The 25,006-nt window shown below is 35.2% G+C and overlaps 1 protein-coding gene across 1 annotated transcript in view; it reads right to left on the minus strand.

Annotated features, from left to right (window-relative positions):
• The window catches only part of HFM1 (helicase for meiosis 1), a 133,210-nt gene that overhangs the window by 18,263 nt on the left and 89,941 nt on the right, over positions 1–25,006 (minus strand). The window contains exons 24-30 of the mRNA XM_033114766.1: positions 19,613–19,710; positions 19,395–19,526; positions 13,814–13,899; positions 13,283–13,366; positions 12,989–13,146; positions 11,407–11,510; positions 10,797–10,943 (exon numbers count right to left, since the gene is read on the minus strand). Of these exons, the coding sequence (XP_032970657.1) occupies positions 10,797–10,943; positions 11,407–11,510; positions 12,989–13,146; positions 13,283–13,366; positions 13,814–13,899; positions 19,395–19,526; positions 19,613–19,710 (809 nt within the window). The remainder of the gene's footprint in view (positions 1–10,796; positions 10,944–11,406; positions 11,511–12,988; positions 13,147–13,282; positions 13,367–13,813; positions 13,900–19,394; positions 19,527–19,612; positions 19,711–25,006) is intronic.

Below are 25,006 nucleotides of genomic sequence, written 5' to 3' on the forward strand. Positions count from 1 at the left end.
ATAAAACATCCCTGGCAGCTGACAGCTGAACCACAGCATTCACAACTGAACATACACAACTTTGTAAGACTACAAACAATACTCAGATAAGGCAGTCTGAGACTATAACATAAGACAGAGATGAGACTAAGGTACAATTATTTCTGAAACTAGAAACAAGGACACTCAAGAACCACAAAAATAACTAAACATCCCCCTCTTCTGGCTAACACAAATGACTACTATTTTTTTAATCCTACCATCTCCAAGATACACCAAAATACCCAATACTCCACTTTCTGAGAGCACCCAACCCAGAATTAACCACTGCTTCCTCTAAACTCAGCACAAGCTGAAATCCTAAAATAAGCTCCTCCCAACTCCAAGACGACTCACAGTTCTGCCAGTGCTGTGCTCTCCTTTGCTAGAGCAAGTTAAAAAAATACCTAACTTTCCTCAAATACAGGTGTGCTCCCAGTGGTCTTTGGCTAAAAGGTTTTGACATCATACTTTGCAAGGTGTGCCATGGTTTACTGGTTGAGAAGTTTTGCTGCAGTTCATGATCTCATCCCTCATTTAGTTACCTGATTTCCTTGAATTCAGTCCTACCATGCTATGATTTATTCTATACCGTTGCTTAATTAATCCTCCTACAAGTTCAACTCTGATCAGATCATTTGCCCACTTACAAACGTTACTTCCTGCTGTCAACAAAATTGACTCCATATTTGATGTCCTTCACGGTATGTAGCCTCCCTTTCTAGCACCAGTATTATCCTCATGTTCATCAAAACACATTTACTTGCCATTGTTCATATAGTTCCAAGCCTTTCTATTCCTTTTGATGTTACCTCTCGTCTAAGAAGACCCTCACTTCTTTGTCTATCAGAAGCCTATCAACTTTCAAGGCCAACTCAAACAGCACCTCTGTTGTGGAGATCTATTTTGATCACCCCATCTGGAAGTAATTTCTCTCTCCTTTATGCCCCTATGACATTTTCTTTGTCCCTCTCCACTTACTGTATGCTGCCTTGTACTTAATGTATTTACATGAAAATCAGTGGGGAAGTATAAGGCACCCTAAACTAGAGTTAAAACACATTACTTCTAATATGGGCTCTTACATGTGAAAAACAGATGAAAAATAATACCTATTTTGTTTACCTTACAGAGATGAAAATATAAAATTATGTGAAAGCATTTTAAATTAAATGATAAACTAATATATTAGTGCATATATTGTCTCTATTGTTACATTAATTAAAGATTATGCAAGTAATTATAAAATTAAAATTGTTCTGAGTGGTCTGAGGAGAGGTGCACATTGAATGCTATGTGAGAAGAGAAGCAACTGTCCTGGTCAGGAATCTCTCAGAAGACCTCCCTAAGGAAGTGAAATTGGGCTGAGGACTGAAGAAAGAGTGGGAGTTAACAAGGCACAGAGATAAGAAAAAGGGTGTTTCAGGCAGAAGGGATAGCATGTGCTGAAGTTCTAGGACAAGGGAAAGCATAGCACACTGAGAAACAAGTGTACAAGGTGAGACTTAGTGGTAGAAAGGTCAGTCAGCCTATGTTTGTAGGGAAACAGCTCTACCCTGGCACCTCGGCAACTGCATGTCTCCACACATGCCATGTAGGCAAGGCTCAGCTATTACCAGAATGCCCTTTGATTCTCCTAGGGACATGTCAAGACAGGTTGTCTTGTAAGAAGTTAAAGGCCATTTCTCCTCTGCCTCCTTAGCTTGCAAGAGGTTCCTTATCTTGCATGAGACTGTCTCCTGGTTCCAGTAAGTATAGGACTTTTCACCTTGTCCCCTTCAGGTACAGCTGCTTAATTGCAGCCTTTTGAGAGTTGACTCCTCAAAAACAAAGCAACCCACCATTTGTGTCATCTGGCCCCTCCAGTTCAGTGTCATATTATGGGATTAGGGATGCAGCAGCTGATACCATGCTGATCTTGTTTTGTCCTCTGTAAGTAATAAACTGTCTAAATTCATTTGGGTCTCGTGTCTTTACCAGTCAATTCTAGGGAGGTGAGGCAAGACTTTGTAGCAGCTGCCTTCCCCCTGCTGCTTGGGGACTGACTGACCATGTGACAGTTTGGAACCCTGTAGGGGATGTTAATGATTTGGATTTCTTATTCTAAGAGTTATGGGGAGCCAATGAAATGTTTTTTTAAAAAAAGAGGGGACATAATTGAATTTTCATTTTGAAAAAATCAGTCTATGGAGTCTATTAAAGAGAATGGATCTGAGAGAGGACAGAGTGGGTGCAAGAAAAGTAGCTAGGAAGTGACTGCAGTCGGTTAAGCAAGAAAATGAAAGTAACTCAGTCTAAGTGGTGGTAGTAGTAGGTAGAGTCAAAGAGAACGGACTGATTTGAGATATATAGAAGGTAAAAATGGATTTTATGCAGAATCAAGTGGAGTGCTTTCTTGGGCAGCATATTGTTTCACTGCCTTCCTTTTATTATAGTAACATCTACCTTAAGTGCATTCAATATTTCAAAGATAAAGACAAATATATATGGAAGCACTTCACCCATTTATTCCCCTCTCATTGATACCTCCTTTCTTGAGCCCTCCATCCTCCTCCTAATGCAATCTAGGCCTGTACTATAGTTGTCATCCTGGAACTTCCTTTCATTAAGCTCCTAAACTAAATCCATGATTCCTGGATTCTTGACTTTTTCTTTTTTGGTTAACTGCCTTGTTTTATTGTGCTCATCCTTAAATTGCCTGTGAGAGTTCAGTTTTCTGAATCTTTGAATGTATTAAGATGTCTTTATTTTACTTTCACTCTTAATAGTTTGGCTGGGTATAGATCACAGGATTGAAAAATCATTTTCCCCAGGATATTTAAGTTCATTGTCTCCCAGCATCCAGTGTTGCTGATAAAAATACTAACACAACTTCGATTTTTGGTTCTTAGAAGCATTTATGATTTTCTCTTTATCCATGACGTTCTGAAAAGTTGCAATTATTCCTCCTTTGTAGATCTCTCATTCATCCTAATTAGCACTAAGTAAACCTCTTCTTCTTTTTTTTTTTTTTTTTTTAATTTCATTGGGGACTACTGGGGAACAGTGTGTTTCTCCAGGGCCCATCAGCTCCAAGTCGTTGTCCTTCAATCTAGTTGTGGAGGGCAGCCCCAAGTCCAGTCACCACTTTCAATCTTTAATGCAGGGGGCACAGCCCACTATTCAATGTGTGAATCGAACCAGCAACCCAATTGTTCAGAGTTTGTGCTCTAACCAACTGAGCCGTCTGGCCGCCCCCTAAGTAAGCCTTTTTGATGTGCAGATTTATGTCTTACTTCAAGTCTAGATAATTTTCTCAAATTACTTCTGATTTGTTCCTTTTGTCTTTCTGGAACACTTTATTAGTCACTATCAGACTCCTAGATTGCCCCCTTTGTCTCTTTTATTTTCTCCTTGCCTTTTTTCTTTCATTTAGATTGTACTGACTTTATTTTCTGGCCTTCCAGCTAAGCTATTTTTTTTCCAATCATAGTTTTTACTTCCTTCTACTTGCTCTCACTCTTTAATTGCTCTTTTTTTCATGCCATCCTATTCTGTTTTATGGTTTCACTTTAAACTTTAATTTTTCTGAGGTTACTAGTTAGTTTATATTATATCTTATTACATTCCTGAATTATCCCATTGCTCCTTCATCCACCTTCTGTTTACTTATTTTGGGCTTTCTTTCACATGTTCTAGATTTTCCTCAAATGTCTCTTCATCCTTGGTTAGACAACCAAGGCAGTCCAATTCTATCTCCATTTAACAAATGAGAAAATTGATTCATACAGCGGTTAAGTAACATGTCCAAGACTATGCAAATAGTAAATAGCAAATTTGAGATGCTAATTCAGGTAGTCTAATTCCAAAGCCTGTTCTCCCAACCACCCTCCCTCCCTTGCTGCACTAGCTGCCTAATTTTCCCCAAATAATGCATTTAATTTACTTAGGAAAGGAATCTACTATTTTTGGGTGGCAAGACTAGGAGGAAATGCCTTGCAGGTTGTTGTTTTGCAGTAAGGGATAAGGAGTTGCTTTCTTCTTTAATCCAAGGATTTCTAATAAATGTATTTCTACAGATTACCACAAGATGGTGCACAATGACTATACACATTTGTTCCTAGTGCTGAAAACTAATAAGGATCTGGGACTCTAATTTTAAAGATTCTGGGGACTTCCAAAAATTTCAAGGCAGAGTTAGCAAGCCTTGTCAGGAATGAGGACTGTGTACAAGTTTGTTTATAGAATACTAACATATGGATATTACCAAAGTGACAAAAACTTTTCACTACATTTCTGTTGAAATGGCACTTAGAAAATATTAAGTGCTCTCCCACCCCCCACTCCACTCCTACATCCTGCAAATTGTCTGAATTTGTCTTATTAACAAGTATAAGCTTACAGAGATTTGTAATTGGAAAAATAACGTTCTCAGAGAAAATTGACCTAAGTAAGCTGTACTCTCAGGTATATGTTAAAGTTAACAGATTCCATACTTCATCACTTTCATAACCCAAAATGCATACATTTTCATATACTAATTTACATATAATGTGTTTTTTAAAGTCCCTAATTCCAAGTATTTAGAGTAAAACAAATATATTACTGTCAACTAGAAATGTATTTAAGGAAAATATTTAAAATTAGGTTAATGGAATCAATAATGGCTGGTAGAACAAGGGTCAGTTGCTTGAAAAAAACCTGAAAATAGCAGGCATCTCTGACACACTCAGCCTCATATCCTCATTGTGAATTCAAATGATTTCGTCTGTGCCTAAGCTGCTGAAGTTAATATTGCTAAAAGAATATTACTTTGACTTCTGCAGTTTCTAATTTATGTTAAGCATAGATTTATGCACTTTATATTTTCACTTTTTAAACGAGAGAGCATCTCTGTTTAATTTTTTGTCAAATATCATTTTGTTTTTTATTTATCAAGAAAAGAATCACACTGAAGTCCTTGACTTTGCAATCTAATGCACGTATACACCAAAGAGCATAAAGAAAAGCAGACTGCCTTTTGACTAGTATTTATATGTGCACACTTCCCAAGTGCCTGGGCACTGGTTTTATCCTTGCATTCTTCAAGTACATTAAATTTTCATACTCTGAATGGCATAGCAAATGCAAATGAGTTTATTAATGTCAAATCAATTTTATTAAAATTAAAGCCCATACTTCTCATTAAGAATGCATTTAAAGGATCAGAAGTTTACATGCCTAAACCTCATATATTAAGAGGTAATTGGCCTGAAAAAAATTTAAATTTTTTACAACTAAAAAAGTATATTTTTCACATTTCCGTATCTTAAACATAGTAAAAATATTTTTCCTTAAATTCTACAAAAATTTTACCTCTTGGACTATAACTATATATGAGAAAACTGTTGTTAAAAGAATGTTTTCAGAGTTGTAGAAGGCATAAAAAGAATTTTTAATTATATACACTTAGGTGTATACTTTTGTTTTTACATATGGTCCTACAATTTGACAATATACAATAGTAAAATATTTGTTGAACTTGCAACCACATTTGGAAACAATTGTTTAGCAACTATAGTCCCTGAATTAAGTATCAGTTTGTATCATTTAATAATATGGTCTGACAAGAAGTCAGAAAAACTAAAATTTGGATTGATTTGATAAAGCCCAAATTTCGTTGTCACAACCTTAGTAGGGTAAATATGACGTCTTCATTGTGTCTGTTACTGAGAAAGAAAATGAAGACAGTGTGTGTATATTATGTTTCAAGGTACACTTGTGTATTTTGATGGGGATGTATAAAATTTGCATACAAGAACTGAATTATACAATTGAGATATTAGTAAGATTTGGGATGGTTATGTATATTATGTATGTGAAGGGTGTGTATATGTGTGTAATAAAACATTATCTGTCTGATAGAAAGCATCTTTTATCTGTTTTCCACAAGGTTGTGCTGAATATGTGGGGAAATTTTGCCCTTATAAAGTAGGAAGTATAGTAAACTTCCTACTAGTAAACTTCCTACTTCCTTTGCTCATACTAGTAGGAAGTATAGTAAACATTTCAATTTTTTACTACCATTGCAAGCAACAGAAACAATTCAAGCTATTTTTAAAAACAGGTGATAGGTGGGGTTTTTTTAATGTATTAAAACAAAATACATGAACACAGATATCTCACAAAATCCAAAAGCTGTAATGCAGCTAGGCATCAGGAGGAACTGAAACCAAGAAATGGAAAGTCATCAGCACCCTAGCTCTGGCATTCTCACCTTTGCTGCTCTCCGTACCTCTGTTTTACACTTCTTGTCCACTGTCCAGCTATATGTGATTCTTTCTGCCCATGGTAAAGGATGGCTATCTAACAGTTCAGAGATTATATTATTTTAGTGCAGTCCTAATTCTAAATTGTCCTTCTTTAACTGAGGTATTTCCTTCCTTTTGGGAATTTGGCTTTGGGACTGAATGAAAGAAGGTCACTTGGGTCCTAATAATTTTGCTGCCAGAAAAATAGTGGCCAAATGGAGATCTGAGAATGTAGTGTAAATAAGACAAACATAGCCTACTTCTGTGGTTTGGAAATCAGTTCTAAGGAAAAGGGGATGATTGAAAGCTAGGCAGAAACTCTTCTTTGTTTTTTATATCCAAACATATACAACCATGAGATTTTTTTTTTCTTCAGGAAAAAAAAGGAAATGGAAAGTACTTCCTTCAAAAATAAGATGTAGCATCGTAACATCAACAATGGTAACATTTAGAAAGCACTTCATTAGTTTACAAAACAATTTCACATACACTTTTTTCATTTGCTTATTAACACAACCATTTAAGTAGGTATTCCTCCAATTTCATTCATCAGATATTTACTGAGGACCTACAAAGTACCTTTTTCAAGATATGTTTCGGAGACAGAATGATAGGACGTGCTGTCATACTGAATATGGGGTAAGGGAAACGGAATAATCAGGAATGATTTCTAGGTTACAGTATTGAGCAACATGGTAGATGAACAGATGATAGTATCACTAACTGAAATGAAGATTGGGAAAGAAATAAGTACACTAGATGTAAGATGGAGAAAGGGAGAAGAGATCACAAGTTCAGATGTGGATATGTTGAAATAAAGGTATTCATTCAGTAGACCTCTTGATACATCGGTGGCATTTAAGGTCACCTAGGAAAATAATGTAGACAGAAAAAGGGAGGCCTGGGACTGAGTCTTAGGTAACTCCACCATTTAGAAGTCGGAGATAGAAAGGGTAAGGAAAACATAAAGAAAAAAGTAGTCTTTCAGAAAGAAGGCAAGTCAAGGAAGAGTAGTCATGGAAACGTTTCTCTATTTGCTTATTAACCACAACCATTTAAGCAAGTATTTTAAGAACAGGCTTAAGATAAAAACAAAAAACTTATCAGTGGTGTTGAATGCAGCTAAGAAATACTGTTATCCTCATTTTACAGATTTGAAATTGTAATTTGCAAAGATCACAAAAGGCAGTACCTATCAGAGCCAAGATATGTAGTAGAACCCACATTTCTGACTCAAATTATTCGTCTTTTTATTTACGTATATATAAATATAGAAAAGTACACACTCGTACATATATGTACAGCACAATGAATTCTCACCTGCGTAATCAACACCTAGATCATGTAACAGAGAATTATCAGCATCCCTAAAAGCCAATCTTATGCCCCCTTTCAGTCACCTCTGCCAAAAGTATCCCTTATCCTGGCTTTCAATAGCATGGATTAGTATATTGGTTTTCTAGGGCTGCCATAACAAAGTACCACAACCTGCATGGTTTAAAACAACAGAAATGTATTCTTTTATGGTTCTGAAGTCTAGAAGTCTGAAATCAAGCTGCTGGCACAAACATACTCCCTCTGAAACCTCTAAGGGAGGATCCTGCCTTACCTCTTCCAGCTTCTGATAGCTCTACAAGTTCCTTAGCTTGTGACAACATAACTCCAATTTCTGCCTCTCTCTTTGCATGACTGCTTTTCTCTGGATCTGTGTCTTTATATAGAGTTCTCCTCTCTGAATCTGTGTATCTTTTCTCTTCTTATAAGGACACCAGTCATATTGAATTAGAGTGGATTCTCATTTTAACTTGACTACATCTGCAAAGACCCTCTTTCCAAATAAGGTTACATTCACAAGTATCAGGAATTAGAATGTCAATGTATGTTTTGGGGGGGACACAATTCAATCCATAATAATATTACCTATTTTTATAATTTATATAAATGGAATCACACAGTATTATCCTTTTTGTGTCTGACTTATTTTGCTTAGCATTATGTTAGTGAAATCCATTCATATTGTGTGTAACTATAGGTCATTCACTCTCATTGTCCTATAGTAGGAGTTGCTAAGTTACGGTCCATGGGCCAGCCACCTATTTTTGTAAATAAAATTTTATTAGAACACAGCCAAGCTCATTCACCTATATATTATCTATGGCTGCTTTTGAGTTACAGAGACAGAGTTGTGTAATTGCAAAGGAGACCATGTGGTCTGTACACCTAAAATATCTGGCGCTTTAAGAAATAGTTTGCCAACCCTGTAGAATTCTATTGGGTCTTTATACACAATTTATTTGTCCACTGAACTGATGATGAATATTTTGCTGGTTTCTAGTTTAGGGCTAATATGATAGTAGCACTATGAAAATTCCAAAATATGTCTTTTGGTGAACACATATTCATACTTCTGTCAGGTATATACCCAGAAGGGGAATTGCTGGCTTATAGAATATGCGTATGTTAAGCTTTAGTAAATATTGCTGGTTTTCCACAGAAGTTACACCAATTTATATTCACATTAGTGATTGAGATTAATGGCTGTTACACAGCCTCAGCAATACTTGGCATTTTCTTTTCCATTTAAGTCCTTTCAGTAGAGTGATTTCATTATAAGTTAATTTTTATTAAATATCCTTTGATATGTTCTTGACTGTTTGGATATCCTCTACTTTGAAGTGTCTGTTCAATCTTGTGCTCATTTTTCTAATAACTTATCTTTTTCTTAAAGACACAGTTCTTTACATATTATGTATAATAGTTATTTGCTAGTGTATTAGTTTGCTAAGGCTGCCATAACAAAGTACCACAGACTAAGTGGCTTAAACAACAGAAATTTATTTTCTCACAATTCTAGAGGATACAGTTCCAAGATCCAGGTGTCAACAGGGTTGGTTTTCTTCCTTGGCTTATAGATGGTAATCTCTCTCTCTGTCTTCACATGGTCTTCCCTCTGTGTGTGTTTGTGTCCTAATTTCCTCTTCTTAAAAGGATACCAGTCATATTGGATTAGGACCCACCCTAATTACCTCATTTTAATTTTTTTTTTAATTGGGGAATATTGGGGAACAGTGTGTTTTTCCAGGACCCATCAGCTCCAAGTCAAGTTGTTGTTTTCAATCTACTTGTGGAGGGCGCAGCCCACTGGCCCTATGTGGGAATCGAACCAGCGACGTTGGTGTATGAGCACTGCACTCCAACCAACTGAGCCAAACGGCTGCCCTAATTACCTCATTTTAACTCAACTAACTCCTTCCAGACTCTATATCCAAATACTGTCACATTTGAGGTACTGGAGGTTAGGACTTCAACATATGGACACAATTCAACCCATAACAGCCAGGTACATGTACTGTAATTTTTTTCTCACACTCTGTGGTTGCCTTTCTCTCTCTTAATGGTGTCTGTTAATGAACAGAAGTTTTTAATTTTAACATGGTCAAACTCATCAAATGTTTTTATTATTACATTTGTGTCCGTTTAAGAAATCTATCTATTCCAAGGTCTTGAAGATCTATTTTTATTCCTAAAGGTTTTATTGTTTTCCTTTCACGTTTAAATCAACCATATATTTGGCAATAAGTTTTGTGTAGGGTATGACGACAGGGTCAAGATACTATTTTTTCACTATGGACATCCACTTGATCCAGCACCATTTTTTAAAAACACCATTCTTTCTTCACTGCATGATACTATCACTTTTGTCATGACACTGATTTTGTCATGAATCAGTGACTATATATCTGTAGGTCCATTTCAGAAATCTAATCTATTTCATTGGTTAATGTATCTATCCTATGCCTACATCACATTCTCTTACTATCTCCTGTTTAATAACAGTTCCTGATATCTAGTAAAGTAAGTTGTCCAGTTATGTTTTCTTTTTTCAAGTTTATCTTGACTACTCTGGTTCTTTTGAATTTTTGCATGAATTTATTATAATCAGTGTATTGTTTCAGGGGAAAAAAAAAACCCTGCTGGGATTGGGATTGCATTGAATCTAAAGATTAATTTGGGGAGAATTGACATCTTTATAATATAAAATCTTTTAATCCTTAAAATGGTATATCAATTAATTATGTTTCCCTTAACTTCCTTGCAATAATGATTTTTAGTTTTCATGTAGTGGTATTAAATATTTATTGCTACCGTATTACTAAGTATTTAAAATTTCTGATGCTATTGTAAATGGTATTTTTAAAATTATCATTTCTCTCTCTTTTTTTGTTGGCATATAATAATACAATTGATATTTAAATTGAAATATAATTCATACCATAAAATCCACGTTTTTAAAGTATACTATGTTTTTAGTATATTCCCAAGGTTGTACAACCATCACTATACTCCAATTCCAGAACACTGTCATCACCACAAAAAGAAATCATGTACCTATTAGAAGTTACTCCTCATTTCTTTCTATCTCTAACCCCTGGTAACCAATAATCTATACACTCCCTCATATCCACATATTTGCTTTAATGTAAACTAGGAGCAAATATAGCTATTTACCTTTATTGGGTCCTGTTACAGTTGATCTATCTGAATGTTTAGAATGGGAAATCTCTGTTTCTAATTTTTTTCGTATAATAATTTGATTTCCAAACCTCTTGGGTCCTAAGTAAAAGACTGTAAATTTCCGCTGAATATCAAGTCCAACTGGAAAGAGGAAAAAAGTATACAAGTGCTTATTGAAATAATATAAATTCATACATGAAACCATTTATTTGTTTTTATATCTCTTATATTTTTATACCTTTTTGAACTAAAAGAGCTAGTAAGTCCAGGAAATAAAAATGCAAAGAAAAAAGTTTAAAAATGAAAGTTTATGCATTATCATAGAAATCAATGTTTCCATAATAATTGAAATTTAACTATCTTGGAAAATAAAATACCTATAAATGAAAAGATAAAATTTTAATTTTGTTATCCTAGTCCGTGCTCTTTTACATATCTAAATGCATGAAATTTCCTTTAAATGATTCATATTATTTTTACCCAATATCATATATATTTACCCAATATCATTTACTTATATTATTGTCCTGTTTCAGCATAAAGGAAATAATTTTTAAGTGGTACATTCTTTGCATTCATATCTTTATCACTTCAGTGAACTTACCATATTCAGAACTAATTAGATTTATGCTAAGATCTTCAGATTTAAGAGTTCTCTTCACATCAATCTTTTTAGTCCAATTGCCAGCTTTTAGCAAAACAGAATCCCTGAAAAAGAGTAAAATATCATTTAATTAATTATCTGAACACTAAATGAAATAATATATTAATATTTAAGAGCTGATTGATCCTAAAATAGGTCCTATCTGGTAGTAAACTGAAGTCAGTCTGAAAACTACTTTCCTTAGACTCTTAGAAGAGGAAATGGAGTGTTAGTGGAAGTACCACAACCATCATTTTCTTAACTACACATTGACCCAACAGTTGATTCCAAGTTGCATTGACTCATTGCAGGCCTACCTGAATATATAGGTGCTATCAATAACCCATGAGCTTGCCCCTAAATCACTACCACTTTAAAATAGCTATACATAAGTTGTACGACTTTGTGAGAACTTCAATAGTATCTTTAAAATTGATACAAAATAATTTGTATCTAATAACATCACAAACAAATCAACAACCAATTTTGTGATTGAATTTATTTTAGTCTCATGTAGTCAGGGCTGTCATTAGATTTAGTTGTCACAGAAAATAAAGATTTGTACAATAATATATTCTCTGTAAGTATGCCGTGGCTAGTTGCAGGAGAGTAGTTACCAGTGAAAGGGTATCCTATCAATCACTGCATTCCCTTTAGGAATCTTGCATGAGATATTTTAGGAAGGTATCTTCTAGCACACTGGCAACAATTAGGAGATTCCCATTTCAGAGTCACTGCCATTCCTGAATTTACAAGTACATATAGTAATACGGTTAAAAGTATAGGCTCTGGAGTCAGAATGCTTGGGTTCAAATCTAGATTTTAAACTACCTATATGACCTTGAACAAACTGATTAAATACTCTTGGTCTAACTTTCTTCGTGTATAAGAAGTAAATAATAATAGCACCTATCTCTTATGATGGACGATTAAACAATTAAACACCCGGAACCTACTAAGTGCTCAAAAAATATTAGCTATAGCTATAACTGACATACTTAGAACTTACTTATGATATCCTGGGAAAAAAATAATAGTACTAGCAGAAAAGTTGAAGTGAAAATTATAGAATGTCATGCTAGAGAACTAGGTATAAGGGAAGTACCACCTTTATATACTTGATCTGGTTTGGCTGGATCCTACAATGGAGCTATAGTAGTTTGTTAGATTTAAATTTGGAAATAGAAGATATATTTTGAAGTGAGTGGGAGGAAGATTACAATCAAAGAGTAGTAAGGTCATGGATAACTGAAAATAAGAAAGTTCAGCAGCTACGCCTAAAGGTCATCTATTCACTTGTTTGAAACCATGGTGATAGATTTTATACTTTGATCATTAGAGTACTAAATATAACAATCTAAAATGACAATGTAACCCAATGTTAATATCTTTAATAGACAAATAGAGAAACTATCCCATTATAGTGTCAGGAAAATGGAATTTAATTAATCCCACAGTGATTATATTACATTTTCTCTCAGTGGAATTTATCTTTTTACAGTATATGTTTAAAAATAAAATCAAATAGAAATTTTACACTTACATAATTTTGTGCTTGAAAACCAGCTGATTATCTGCATCACCTATGATTAAGGTAACATAGTGAGAATCTGGTGCTGTTCTTTTAGTTTGCAGCTGTTCAAAGTTTCTTAATATAATGGTCACTAATATTTCTGCCATGGTATCATTATATCTTGCAATCTTTAAAAAAGGATAGGCATAAAGAGTGTTAAAAATAACCTTACTACTCATTCTCAGATCCAAGTCGGCTATGGATAGCATTATTCCTGAAACAACAATCAAAATATCTAAAAAAAAAAACCCAGAAAATATTTACCTGTTCCACTTCAAGTTCATATTTTGGAAGATACATCACTGTTTCTTTTATCTGAGTTCCAAAAGGGGGATGTCTATTTAAAATCTAAAAACATTTATATCATTATATTCTTACCACAACACTAAAGTTCTTTTAGTAAAATATTTTCTAGAGTCAATAGTTTTAATAATGCTTATTATTTAAAACTTAAGTTAAAATACTTATGACTATGAGGAGAAAAATAATTTTTAATAGAAATAAAGACAGAAAAGTTAAGCTTTAGAGCAGGGGTGTCCAAACTTTTTTCAACGTTTTTTACCAAGGGCCATATGCGATAAAATACACAAACAACCGGGCCACTCACTTGAGGTAAAGTACATATTGCCTCTCCTGGTTTATTTAAGTAAACTAAATATATTTTTGGAATTTGCTGCGGGCCAATTAACAATGGATTGTGGACAGCAGTTGGCCCGCCGGCCGCACTTTTGACACCCGTGCTTTAGAGTTTAGATAGAATACAGGTAACAACAGGAATAAGTGAATATTAAATACCAATTCAAGTTCCCTTGCATCTGTTTCTTCTATTTTTTTAAAGGAAGTCAAACCTGCATTTACCATTGCATTTGACAATGTTATACCTGTGGAAAATTAATCAAATAGCAGTTTTTAAACAATCCATTTTAAACTAAGTCTACACTTAAATATTTACATTAGGAGAAAAATTGTTACAGATCAAGACTAATAACAAATTTTTAAAAGTTTTTAAAAAAGTTTTCAGTTGGATTAATTGGACTGTGACATTATTCAATTGTTCATATTTTCTTTTTCAAACTAAAACATGCATTTGATTGATGAAAGAGGAACTCTTTGGTTCACATGAAGACTCAACCCTTAGTTTTATCATATGTCATCCATACAGCGAGTAGCAAGAAACACTTACTGTTATATTCATGTTTTAAAAAAGACGACATGATTCAGGAATGGGAATATTGCTTCATGAAGCTATGGCATATTGACCATATCTGTCTTAAGAGTTGTGTTTCTGTACCTAAACCAAAGATTTTTACTTTTCTGCCTAAAATTTCCAATGCCTTTCCATTGCATTTAGAATAAAATGGTATTTCCTTACTATGGCCAAACTCCCTTATTTATATGACTTGATCACAGCCTACCTCACCCATCTAATTTCCTACCATTTTCCTCTTGCTGAATACTCTCCAGCTACACTGCTTTAATTTTGTTCCTTAAATACATCAAGTTCACTTACATCTTTGGACATTTTTTTCCTTTATGCTTTAAGAAACTGAAATCTAAAATTCTTACACTCATATAAATGAATTTAACCAAATCCCAAAATAGAAGATATTGTCAGAAGTATAAAAGTCCAAAATATTAACACATATATTACTGGTGATGATATGACACTCCTATTTCCTTACTCATATCTTTATTCTTTCTCGGGAATTTCTCTTACTCATTCTTTGTTTTAAAATAATTTTTCATTTTTCAATTACAATTAACATACAATATTATATCAGTTTCAGGTGTATAACATAGTGATTAGACATTTATATAACTTACAAAATGATCACCTTGAGTCTAGTACCCATCTGACACCATACAGTTATTATATTATTGACTATATATTCTCTATGCTGTACTTTACATCCCCATCACTGTTTTTATAACTAGCAATTTGTACTTCTTAATCCTTTTCCCTTTTTTGACCCAGGCCCCACCCTCCTCCTATCCGGCAAGCATCAAACTGTTCTCTGTATCTGAGTTTGTTTTGTTGGTTTGTTTATTTGGTTTTTAGATTCCATATATAAGTGAAATCATATGGTATTTGCCTTTTTCTGTCTGACCTACTTCCATTAGCACAATACCCTCCAGGTCCATCCATGTTGTCACAAATGGCAAGATTTCCTTCTTTTTTATGGATAATATTCCATTGTATGTATGTATCACATCTTTAACCATTTATCTATCGATGGACACTTAGGTTGCTTCCATATCTTGACTACTGTAAATAATGCTGCAATGAATATAGGTATGCGTATACTTTTTGAATTAGTGTTTTGGATTTCTTTGTTTAAACATCCAGAAGTGAAACTCTCTCTTGTTACAGCCTTTGTTTTTAAATCTATTTTGTCTGATACAAGTATTGCTACTTCAGATTACTTGTTGTTTCTATTTGCACGAAATATCTTTTTCCATCCCTTTACTTTCAGACTGCATCTTTTGATCTGAAGTGAGACTTTTGTAAGCACCATATGTATGGGATTTGTTTTCTTCTCCATTCATCCACCCTATATATTTTGATTGGAGCATTTAATCCATTTAAATTAATTATTGATAGGTATGTAGTTATTGCCATTTTGTTATATTTTTATTTTTTCTTCTTCTTAAAAAAGTCCCTTTAACATTTCTTGTAAAAGTGGTTTGGTGGTAATGAACACCTTTAGCTTTTTCTTGTTTAAGAAGTTCTTTACCTGTCCTATTCTAAATGACAGTCTTGCTAGATAGAGTAATCTTGGTTGTAGGTCCTTACTTTTAATCACTTTGAATATTTTATGCCAATCCCTTCAGGCCTGCAAAGTTTCTGTTGAGAAATCAGCTTACAGTATTATGGGAGCTCCCTTGTAGGTAACTAACAGCTTTTCTTTTGCTACTTTTAAGATTCTCTCTTTGTCTTTAGCCTTTGGCATTTTAATTATAATGTGTCTTGGTATGGGCCTCTCAGTTAATCTTGTATGGGACTCTCTGAGCTTCCTCAACTTGTATATCCATTTCTTTCACCAGGTTAGGGAAGTTTTCCATCATTATTTCTTCAAATAGGTTTCCAATTCCTTCCACTCTCTCCTCCCTGTCTGGTACCCCTCTAACGCAAATAATGGTATGCTTGATGTTGTCCCAGAGGCCCCCCTTAAACTATCCTCATTTTTAAATTTCCTTTCCTTTTGCTGTTGATTGGGTGTTTACCTTGTCTTGAAAATCACTGATTCAGGCCTCTGCTTCATCTAATCTACTGTTGATTCCCTCTAATATAATCTTTATTTCAATTGTTGTATTCTTCTTTTTAATTATTGTATTCTATTTATGGTTTCTAGCTCCACTTTATGTTTCCTATCTCTTTGTTGAAATTCTCACTAAATCATCTACTCTTCTCCTAAGTTAATCAATCATTCTTATAACCAGTGTTTTGAGCTCTGCGGCTGGTAGAATGCTTGTCTCCATTTTGTTTAGTCCTTTTTCTGGAGTGTTGTTCTGTTCTTTCATTTGGGATGTTTCTTTGTCTCCTCATTTGCCTTCCTGTGTTTATTTCTATGTATTAGGTAGGACTGCTATATCTCTGGTCTTGGTAGAGAGGCCTTATGTAGTAGGTGTCCTGTGGGGCCAGGTGGCACAGTTTCCCTGGTCACCTGAGCAGGGTGCTCCAGGTGTGTCCCTTGTATGGGCTGTGTGTTCTCTTCTGTTGTAGTTGAGCCTTGATTGCTGTTGGCATGTCAACAGGATGGACTGACCCCTCAGGCTGATTGGCTATGAGGAATGACCGTGACTACAGCAGATGAGCTGTTGTGCAGGGGCTGACCCTATCAAGTAGGATTCACTTTAGTTGGGTTCTGGTGCCTGTGGAGTCTGTTCTTTGGGTGTTTCATTTGTGGAGGAGATTGGGTGGTACTCTAGTGTGGTCTGAAGCTGACCACCAAATGTGTTGGTTCTGGGGCTTCTTGGAAGGGACTCTGGTGCAGGCCAAGGTCAGTTGCTGCCTGTGCCTGGCCCGGGGCCACCGGGTATAAGCTACAATGTGATCTGCTGAAGGTTGCCACTTCTGCTAGGCTTGGAGGCACCCGAGAGAGGCTAAGCTGTAAACCAAGGTTAGTTGCTACTAGTGCTGGTCTGGGAGCCATTTAGCAAGAGGTTACCGGGCATGCCAAGGCCAGCAACAGTTTGTTTGGGGTTTGCAAACCTTTAAGATTTTAGAAAGGTCTGCAGCATGAGCAGAAACTGGCCATTTGTATAGAAGAGCCTCTGAAAGTGGCTTGGGTGGGCCTGCAAGTTGCATGGGATGGGGTCTTGGGGGAATCACCAGGGTGGGGTGAACAGTTAGCTAGGTTGATGGAGACTCAGACTTGGAGACTGCCTGTGCCTGCAAGCTCTGTAGAGGAGGATTCAAAAACGAACAATGGCATCTGCCAGCACTTCTGTCTGGGAGAAAGCTGCACCTCCAGCTCTTGCCTTGAAGCCAGACAACTCAGTTCCTCCCTGTATGTCCCTAGTGCTTTTTGAGCTGCTGCCCCAGTCTAGAATGCAGAGTGAGTTGAGTCCATCAGCGAGTAAATCCATGCATGGGCCCTTTACTGAGACTGCAGCTACCCTCTGTCTCACTCAGCTGCAATCCCTGCTGGTTTTGACAGTTAGAAGTTATGAGGATTTCTCTTCCTGGCACTGGAATCCTAAGCTGAGAGCCCGGTGTGGGGGCTCACTCCTCAGTGGGGAACCTCTGCAGCTGAGATATCCCTCCCGTTTCTTGACCACCACACCAAGGGTGTGGGGCGAGCACATTCCATATCTCCACCCTTCCGACCAGTCTTGACGTGGCTTTTTCTTTATATCCTTAGTTATAGGACTTCTATTCATCTAGTCTCCAGGTGGTTCTCAATGATGGTTGTTCTGTAGTTTAGTTGTAATTTTGATGTGGTCATGGGAGGAGATAAGTACAGCCTCTTACTCATTCTTAGTATTCATAATTCATCCTAGTATTCATAATTCCTTAATGTTCATTTCCATTTTCCCCCAAACCTTCTCCTGAATTTTAATTTTTTAGTTTACCAACATTGTTGAAAATCAATATGTTCTTTTATTTCTTTCCTGATGCTTTATAAGAACTTAGATTTGCATTTTTGTTTAGATACTCTCACTTTTCTATTACATGAATTTTTCTGGGCAATATTTGCTTCTTTCTGTTCAGCTGTACTGATTAAATATGAAAAATATACTAGTGTTTGGCAATTTGGAAGGTACAGAATTCAACTAATGTTCAGATTGACAATATTCTAGAAAGTAAGAAAGACTGGCTTTTTCAAATATAATAAAAATCATTTAATCAAATATCAAATTTTTCTGTAAATTCATGTTTCCTAAATGTTGTATGGAACCTTCTTCATGATTGAGAACTCTTGTCTTTGTGGGATGGGTGTGGCATTTGGTTTGCCAGAACTTCTGTAGGAAGGTGAGCCTTTACATCAGGAATCTCTCCTTTACTTTGACCTTACTTTCATCAGCCAATCCCAACCTTCACTCCAGCTCCCAGGACTGGTCAGCCCTCTGCAACCCACTGATATCAAACTTCAAGGAAATAAAGTAGGAGATCTTTGTTCTAAGGAATAATAAGATAATCCCTACTGACCCCTTATATTATTTTTTAATGTCCCCAAGATGCATGTAAACTCATAAAGCTAACAAGACTGTCAGCCATGGGATAACAACTCTTTTTTTAGAGTTCTGGCTATCAAAGAAGGAGCAGAGTCACAAGGCCAAAGGCACCAAACTGGAAGACCCTAGAAAGCTTTAGTCGTATCTCAGTCTTTGTAAATGTCACCCTCTAGAGTTTTTCAGTTCACATCCTGAAATAGATCCCAATAGACGGGAAATAATCTTTTGTCTGCAAAATCTCTATGAAGATTAATAATAATATCATACTGTTATTGAAAAAAATAAAATAGTTAAGATATAAATAAGTGACATAATTCTCTGTAATGAATTAGGAATGGCCAGGCCTGTTAGCTCTGTACCTTTTCATTGAGATCAAAACAGACATAAAAGTGGAAGAGAGAGCAAAACATAGTTACCTAATTGCTAAAACAAAATTTCACTCTTGGTTTGAAAAGAAATTTAAAAATAAGAGCATTAAGTTTTATTAGGTTTCCCAACTGATTTCAAAGAGAATCCTTTAAGCCGGAGTAAATAAAAATCAGATTTTCAAGCCAAGTAAAATACAGTGCCTCACTTAGGCCTACAAACATGGTTTTTACTTAAAGGTCTAAAATCATCTTAGAATAATTTTCCTAACAGTGAAATACAAAATAAATTGCAGATATCAACAAACTGCCTGCCTGTATTCAGTACCTACCAATTTTTTCCAGCTGTTTGGATACATGCAGAGAGTTTTCCCAAAGTTTACATTTAAAACATTTAGCTAAAATCAAACTGTTCAATAGTACAGCAAACTTCTTGTCTTGAAGAGCCACAAAATCTGCCAACCCTAAAAAAAAAAAAAGTTTCCAATATTAAATCTAGTATACTAGTTTACTGAAAAAATATTGAAAATTCATTAATACTGTAACATACATCTTGTAATTCGTGAGCCACTTCTGAAAATCTTCGAGGTATCTTGTGTCAAAGCAAAGTCTTGTATGGGAATGCATCCTAGCTGAGCCTGAATAAGACTGAGGGAAATATGAAATTTCATTATTTTCTTTTAAAATTTCTTAACTCACAGTATTTGACATCACTGACTGAAGTATCTCTCTTAAAATTCTTCTCTGCCTTGGTTTCTGTGACACTATATGATTCTATATCTTATATCATTATTGTTGCAAATAACTACTGACTTCTTCCCAATTGCCAAAAGTTCAATTCTCATTTCTCTACTCTTCTTTATTCACCTCTTTTTCTCTCAAAAATCTCATTTCTTTTCAACAGTTTCATTACAATCTCTAGGTTGATAAATTTCAAATGCTTACAGGGCACTCTCTTAGACTGTTTCTTTAATCTCAACACATCTAACATTTTTGTCATATTCTTCTCCAATATAGTTCTGTCCTTGGACTTTACTATATATAAGTATTATAGAAAAACAATACAATTTGTATAATGAACAAATGTTTATTAAGTGCCTATGAGTAACAAGCATAGTGTTAGGTACTGAGGATTCTATTCAACATATAAAGGTTGATAGTATATTAGTTGATTATTAGAAATTAGCAGTTTCTTGGCTACAAAATTTAAGGGGTGGGTGATAAAAGGGGAGAAAAGGAGCTACCTACCATCCACTGTGCCTACTATATCCCAGGTTCTTTGCTACCTGTTTCTCCTGTTTACTTACATAGCCAGATGCTGATATACAAATCAAGCTATGGAACTAAAATTATTAGATTCTCTTACATTACTCTCTTGGGGGGGGGGTCTCTTGGTAGATCAAAAAAAGTCAGATGTACAGAGAGAACGGGTAGGATAGTTATATTTCAGTTTTGTTTTAGCAAATGGTACGTGAAAACAGAAAGAAGCAACCAACTCACTTCTTAGAATGGGTACATATAGCTAAAACTACAGACTACTTGTTTTGGCTCGTAAAAATTATTTTATATCATATATTAAGAAATGGTTCTAAAGTTACACGGTTTATTAACCAAGAAAAACTGATGGAAAAGTGTGGGTGGGGTGCTTTCAAGTGCTGAATAAATAAAACTCCTTGTGAAGCTATCCTGGAATGTACAAATGCAGAGTATATACAAAATTGCTAGAGTGAAAAATAAGACTTTTGGCGTATTTATATTTAACAGCAATATGTCTATTAGTAAATGGGACACTTTTTCAACGTAATTCCCTGTCAAAAACCTTATTACAAGAAGCAGTTAACAAAACAGGAATGGGAAGGAGAACAGGGATTTATTCCAATAGGTACAGAACCTTGGCAGGGCTGTCTGTCTCTCTTCACCAGATAAAAGCTAGCCTGAGCTTGTTCTGAGCTTGTTCTTAGTAGAAACAGAAGTCTCACAATCTCAGGTGAGGTGGCAGAGATGCCACCAACTATTCTGCCCCCAACTATTGGGGGCAGAACTGCATGGTAGTTAAGCAAAGAATAAATCAGGGTTATTGTAAGGATTAAATAAGGTACTGATCCAGTTTAGATTAGGTTCAACCATGACCAGATTATAGTGGCTTAAATATAAATGGTTTCTTTCCTTTTTTTTTTTTAAACTTTTATTTATTTTTTAAGTGTGTTTTTCCAGGATCATCAGGTCCAAGTCCAGTAGTTGTTTCAATCTAATTGTGGAGGGTGCAGCTCACAGTAGCCCATGTGGGGATCAAACCGGCAACCTGTTAAGAGCACCGCGCTCTAACCAACTGAGCTAACCGGCCGCCCCACATGGTTTATTTTCTTATGTAAAAGTATTCCAGAGTTAGAAAGTCCCGGGTTTGGTATGGTGGTCTTATAAGTAACCAGAGACACAGGATCCTCCAACATTTTTACTCTGCATGTATGGCTTCCATTCTTAGGCTATCTCATGGTCTAAGATGGCCAGTGGGGCTCCAACTATTACACATTCACTCCATGCAGCATGTCGGAGAAAGATGAGGGTCTGGGGATGAGAAATGATGCCCTGTTTACCATGTAAGTCCATTTCCTTTAAGCAGCCTTCTAGGAAGACTAACACAACATTTCTGCTGACATCTCATTAATTGGACAAATCTTAGTCACAGGATCACATCTACCTACAAAGTTGACTGTGAAATATAATTTTTGTCCTGTATAGGTAAGAACAGATACCAGAATAGTCAGCTAGCAGTTTGTGCCATAAGTATGTAAAGAATCTAATGTAGTGCCTGAAACACAGCAAATATTCAAGAAATGGTTATTACTGATTATTGTTATCATTGGTTGAGACATTTAAGACCTGTTCCGATACCAGAACTTCCTCCTGAAAGCCTTCTGTATCCTGGCTAACTTAGTAAAGGAAGGTTTGTTCAGAATAGGTGCGTGTATAGAAAGAGTAGAAATCCTTCAAATGAAGAGAAGCTAAAGGTGTACTATGAAGCTGTACAACTCTCTCTTGAGAACACTTTTATCCTGAAAACACTTTTTCTGTCAAACATAAAATGAGAATGTCCAAAGAATCAACTGAGAGAAAAGATCAAGATGGCACATGAAGCCTTCTATATACTTACTCCTCTTCAATTCCATGAAATGATGGACATACATGTATGTGTGTTATGTGTGTATGTCTCCATCTATAAAACTACAGGAAAGCAAGAGAGTATACCACTGAGGGCCAGAAAGCTGAATGTTAGAAATCAGATATATGAAAGAAGGTCAAATCTATGAGAAAAACCAAGTTGGAAGAGACTATCCATAACACATGTAGAAGAATCAATAGATCAAGGTATTTGACAATTCATTGGAATGCTGTGTTCTGCCACTCTCTCTCATTTGTGGAAAACATTAAGCAGTTGTGATAGCTATTGAAAGGCTAAGGCAGGGAGTGTAGGCACTGAGGCCAGAGAGGCAGGGCAGAGCTTCAAGTAAGGCACCAAACCCCTGAGAGGGGTAGGAAGACTTAATTCTTAGATTACAAGGTATTTCCACAATTTCATGACAACAAATCCAACTACTTCTCTACAATAATTAGAGACAGTAAGTAACAAAATAAGCAAGCAAAAAGATATTCACAAATACAAAAGTAAACAATAAAGAATTGCCTAATATTTGAGAAAAAAATACCACCATAAAAAAAAAAACACACACAGTATTAAAAAAAAGCTAACAATTGAGGAAACAGCTAGTAGTGCACAGAAAAAGAGTTTCAAAATAAGTATAATTGATTTACATAATTAATATTTTGAGAGAAGCTGGACATATGTACATTTTAGAAAGTGAAGTAGAGATTCCATAAAAAAAAACCTGTATCACTGAAAAAAACTCAGTAGATAAAGTTGAAGAGCAAATTAGTAAAATGGATGATTAAGCTAAGGTATTCTCCAAAGAGCCAATAAAAAAGAAGAAAGAGATAAAAAAAAAAATATTGAGAAAGTGTAAAATGTGGAGGAGAGAGTCAGAAGTTCCAACATTCATCTAGTAGGAGTGCCAGAAGGGAAAACAGAGTAGAAATAATTAAGTTAAATTATAGAAGACAATTTCCCAGAGCTGATGAAAGATACAAGTCTCAATACTAAGAGGGTCCCCAGAGTACTGTGCAAAAAGTAAGAATAAGGACACACACCTAGAATTTCATGGTGAAATTTCCTAACACAGATAAAGAAAAATTATTTTAATATTCCAAGGAGGAAACAAAAGGTTATTAATAAAGGACTGAAAACAGACTGAATCACCAAGAATAGATGCAAGAAGAACAGTATCAAATGTTAATCAAAGAACAGGTTCAGGCTATAATAAAGAATAAAAGGCATTTATCTGAGCAAAAGGATTGCAATCTGAGAGATACAGATTCAGGTAGCAACCCAAATTGCACTCTGGAGAGAAGAAAGGCAGCGTTTATAAAGGCAAAACCCTCACAATTGAATTATTTCATGCATATGAAGGATTGCTGACTAGTTTAACAGGGATTGGTTAGTTCTAGTATGCCAACGAAGGAAGCGAAGACTACCAAGGAGAGAAGTCTGTATGTGTCCATGCAGGAGTTGTTCCAGGATATTTATGATATTTATGGCCATCAGGATGTTTATGGCTAAGCCTTGAGCTGAGTTCAGCAGCAATGTTAGCAACCTTATAGCATCTCTAAGAACTGAGGCACAAGATGTGTAGAGGCCTCACTCCCTTAAGTCTCCTGACTCTATTGTAAGTGACTCCCATAGCAATGGTTATTCCATTTTATTTTCTCCATTATCACAAAAAAAGTACTGAAGAATGATTTAGCCAAACTCATTCAAAGAAGAGGGGCAAAATATATTTCAGGCTTACAAAGACTAAGATAATTCCTTCAGAGTGTATCCAGAAGAAAAACTATGGATCTAAGGAAAAGGAAGACAGAGATTCTAAAAAGCAGAAAGTAAGCAAAGAAATCAGTTAAAAAAATTTTAGGTTAAGCCTATAATTTTAATGCACAGTAAAATATTTTAAAATTAACAATCTGGAACTAAAATCTCAGATGATCTGAACACGGGAGAGAGTAAGAGGCAAGAGAGGCGTGAAAATGTGATGAAGTCTTGGTCTCATATGAAGAAGTTTTAAAATGTTAATTTTCTATACAGGCATACTTCCTTTTATTGCGCTTTACAGATGTTGCATTTTTTACAAATTGAAGGTAAGACCCTCCATCAGCAAAAAAGATTACAACTAGCTGAAGGCTCAGATAATGGTTAGCATTTCTAGCAATAAAGTATTTTCAAATTAAGGTATGTACATTTTCTAGACATAATGCTATTGCACAATTAATAGACTGTAGTATAGTATAAACATAATTTTTATATGCACTGGGAAACATATACCTATGACTCACTTTATTGTGATATTTGCTTTATTGCGGTGGTCTAGAACTGAACCTGCAATATCTCTGAGGTGTGCCCATAATCATTGGTATATAAATCTACATATGCAATGCGAAGTTTTAAAGGAAGAGCTAGCTAGATGAACAAAAGCAAAGAAAACTTGATATATCCAAAAAAGAGGCAGAAAGTCAAAAGAAAAAATAACTGAGGAAAAAAGAAACAAGCAATAATTATGCTAACTAGAAAACATACAGTAAGTCCGAACATATCAATAATTACAGTAAATGTGAATGAGTTTAATTACTCAGTTAAAAGAATTCTGAGATTGGACAAATAAACATTGACAAAATCTAGCTATATGTTATCTGTACAAGTTATATTTACAATAAAACAATATGAAAACATTAAGAATAAAAAGATATACTAAGTAAAACAAGTATAGTAATATTAATATTAGACAAAATGGAAATTAAAAGCAAAAAGCATTTGATAGGACAGTTAGTTGGCTATCTAACC

This window comes from Rhinolophus ferrumequinum, chromosome 9, assembly GCF_004115265.2.
Source record: "Rhinolophus ferrumequinum isolate MPI-CBG mRhiFer1 chromosome 9, mRhiFer1_v1.p, whole genome shotgun sequence".
In the NCBI taxonomy this organism is placed as follows: domain Eukaryota; kingdom Metazoa; phylum Chordata; class Mammalia; order Chiroptera; family Rhinolophidae; genus Rhinolophus; species Rhinolophus ferrumequinum.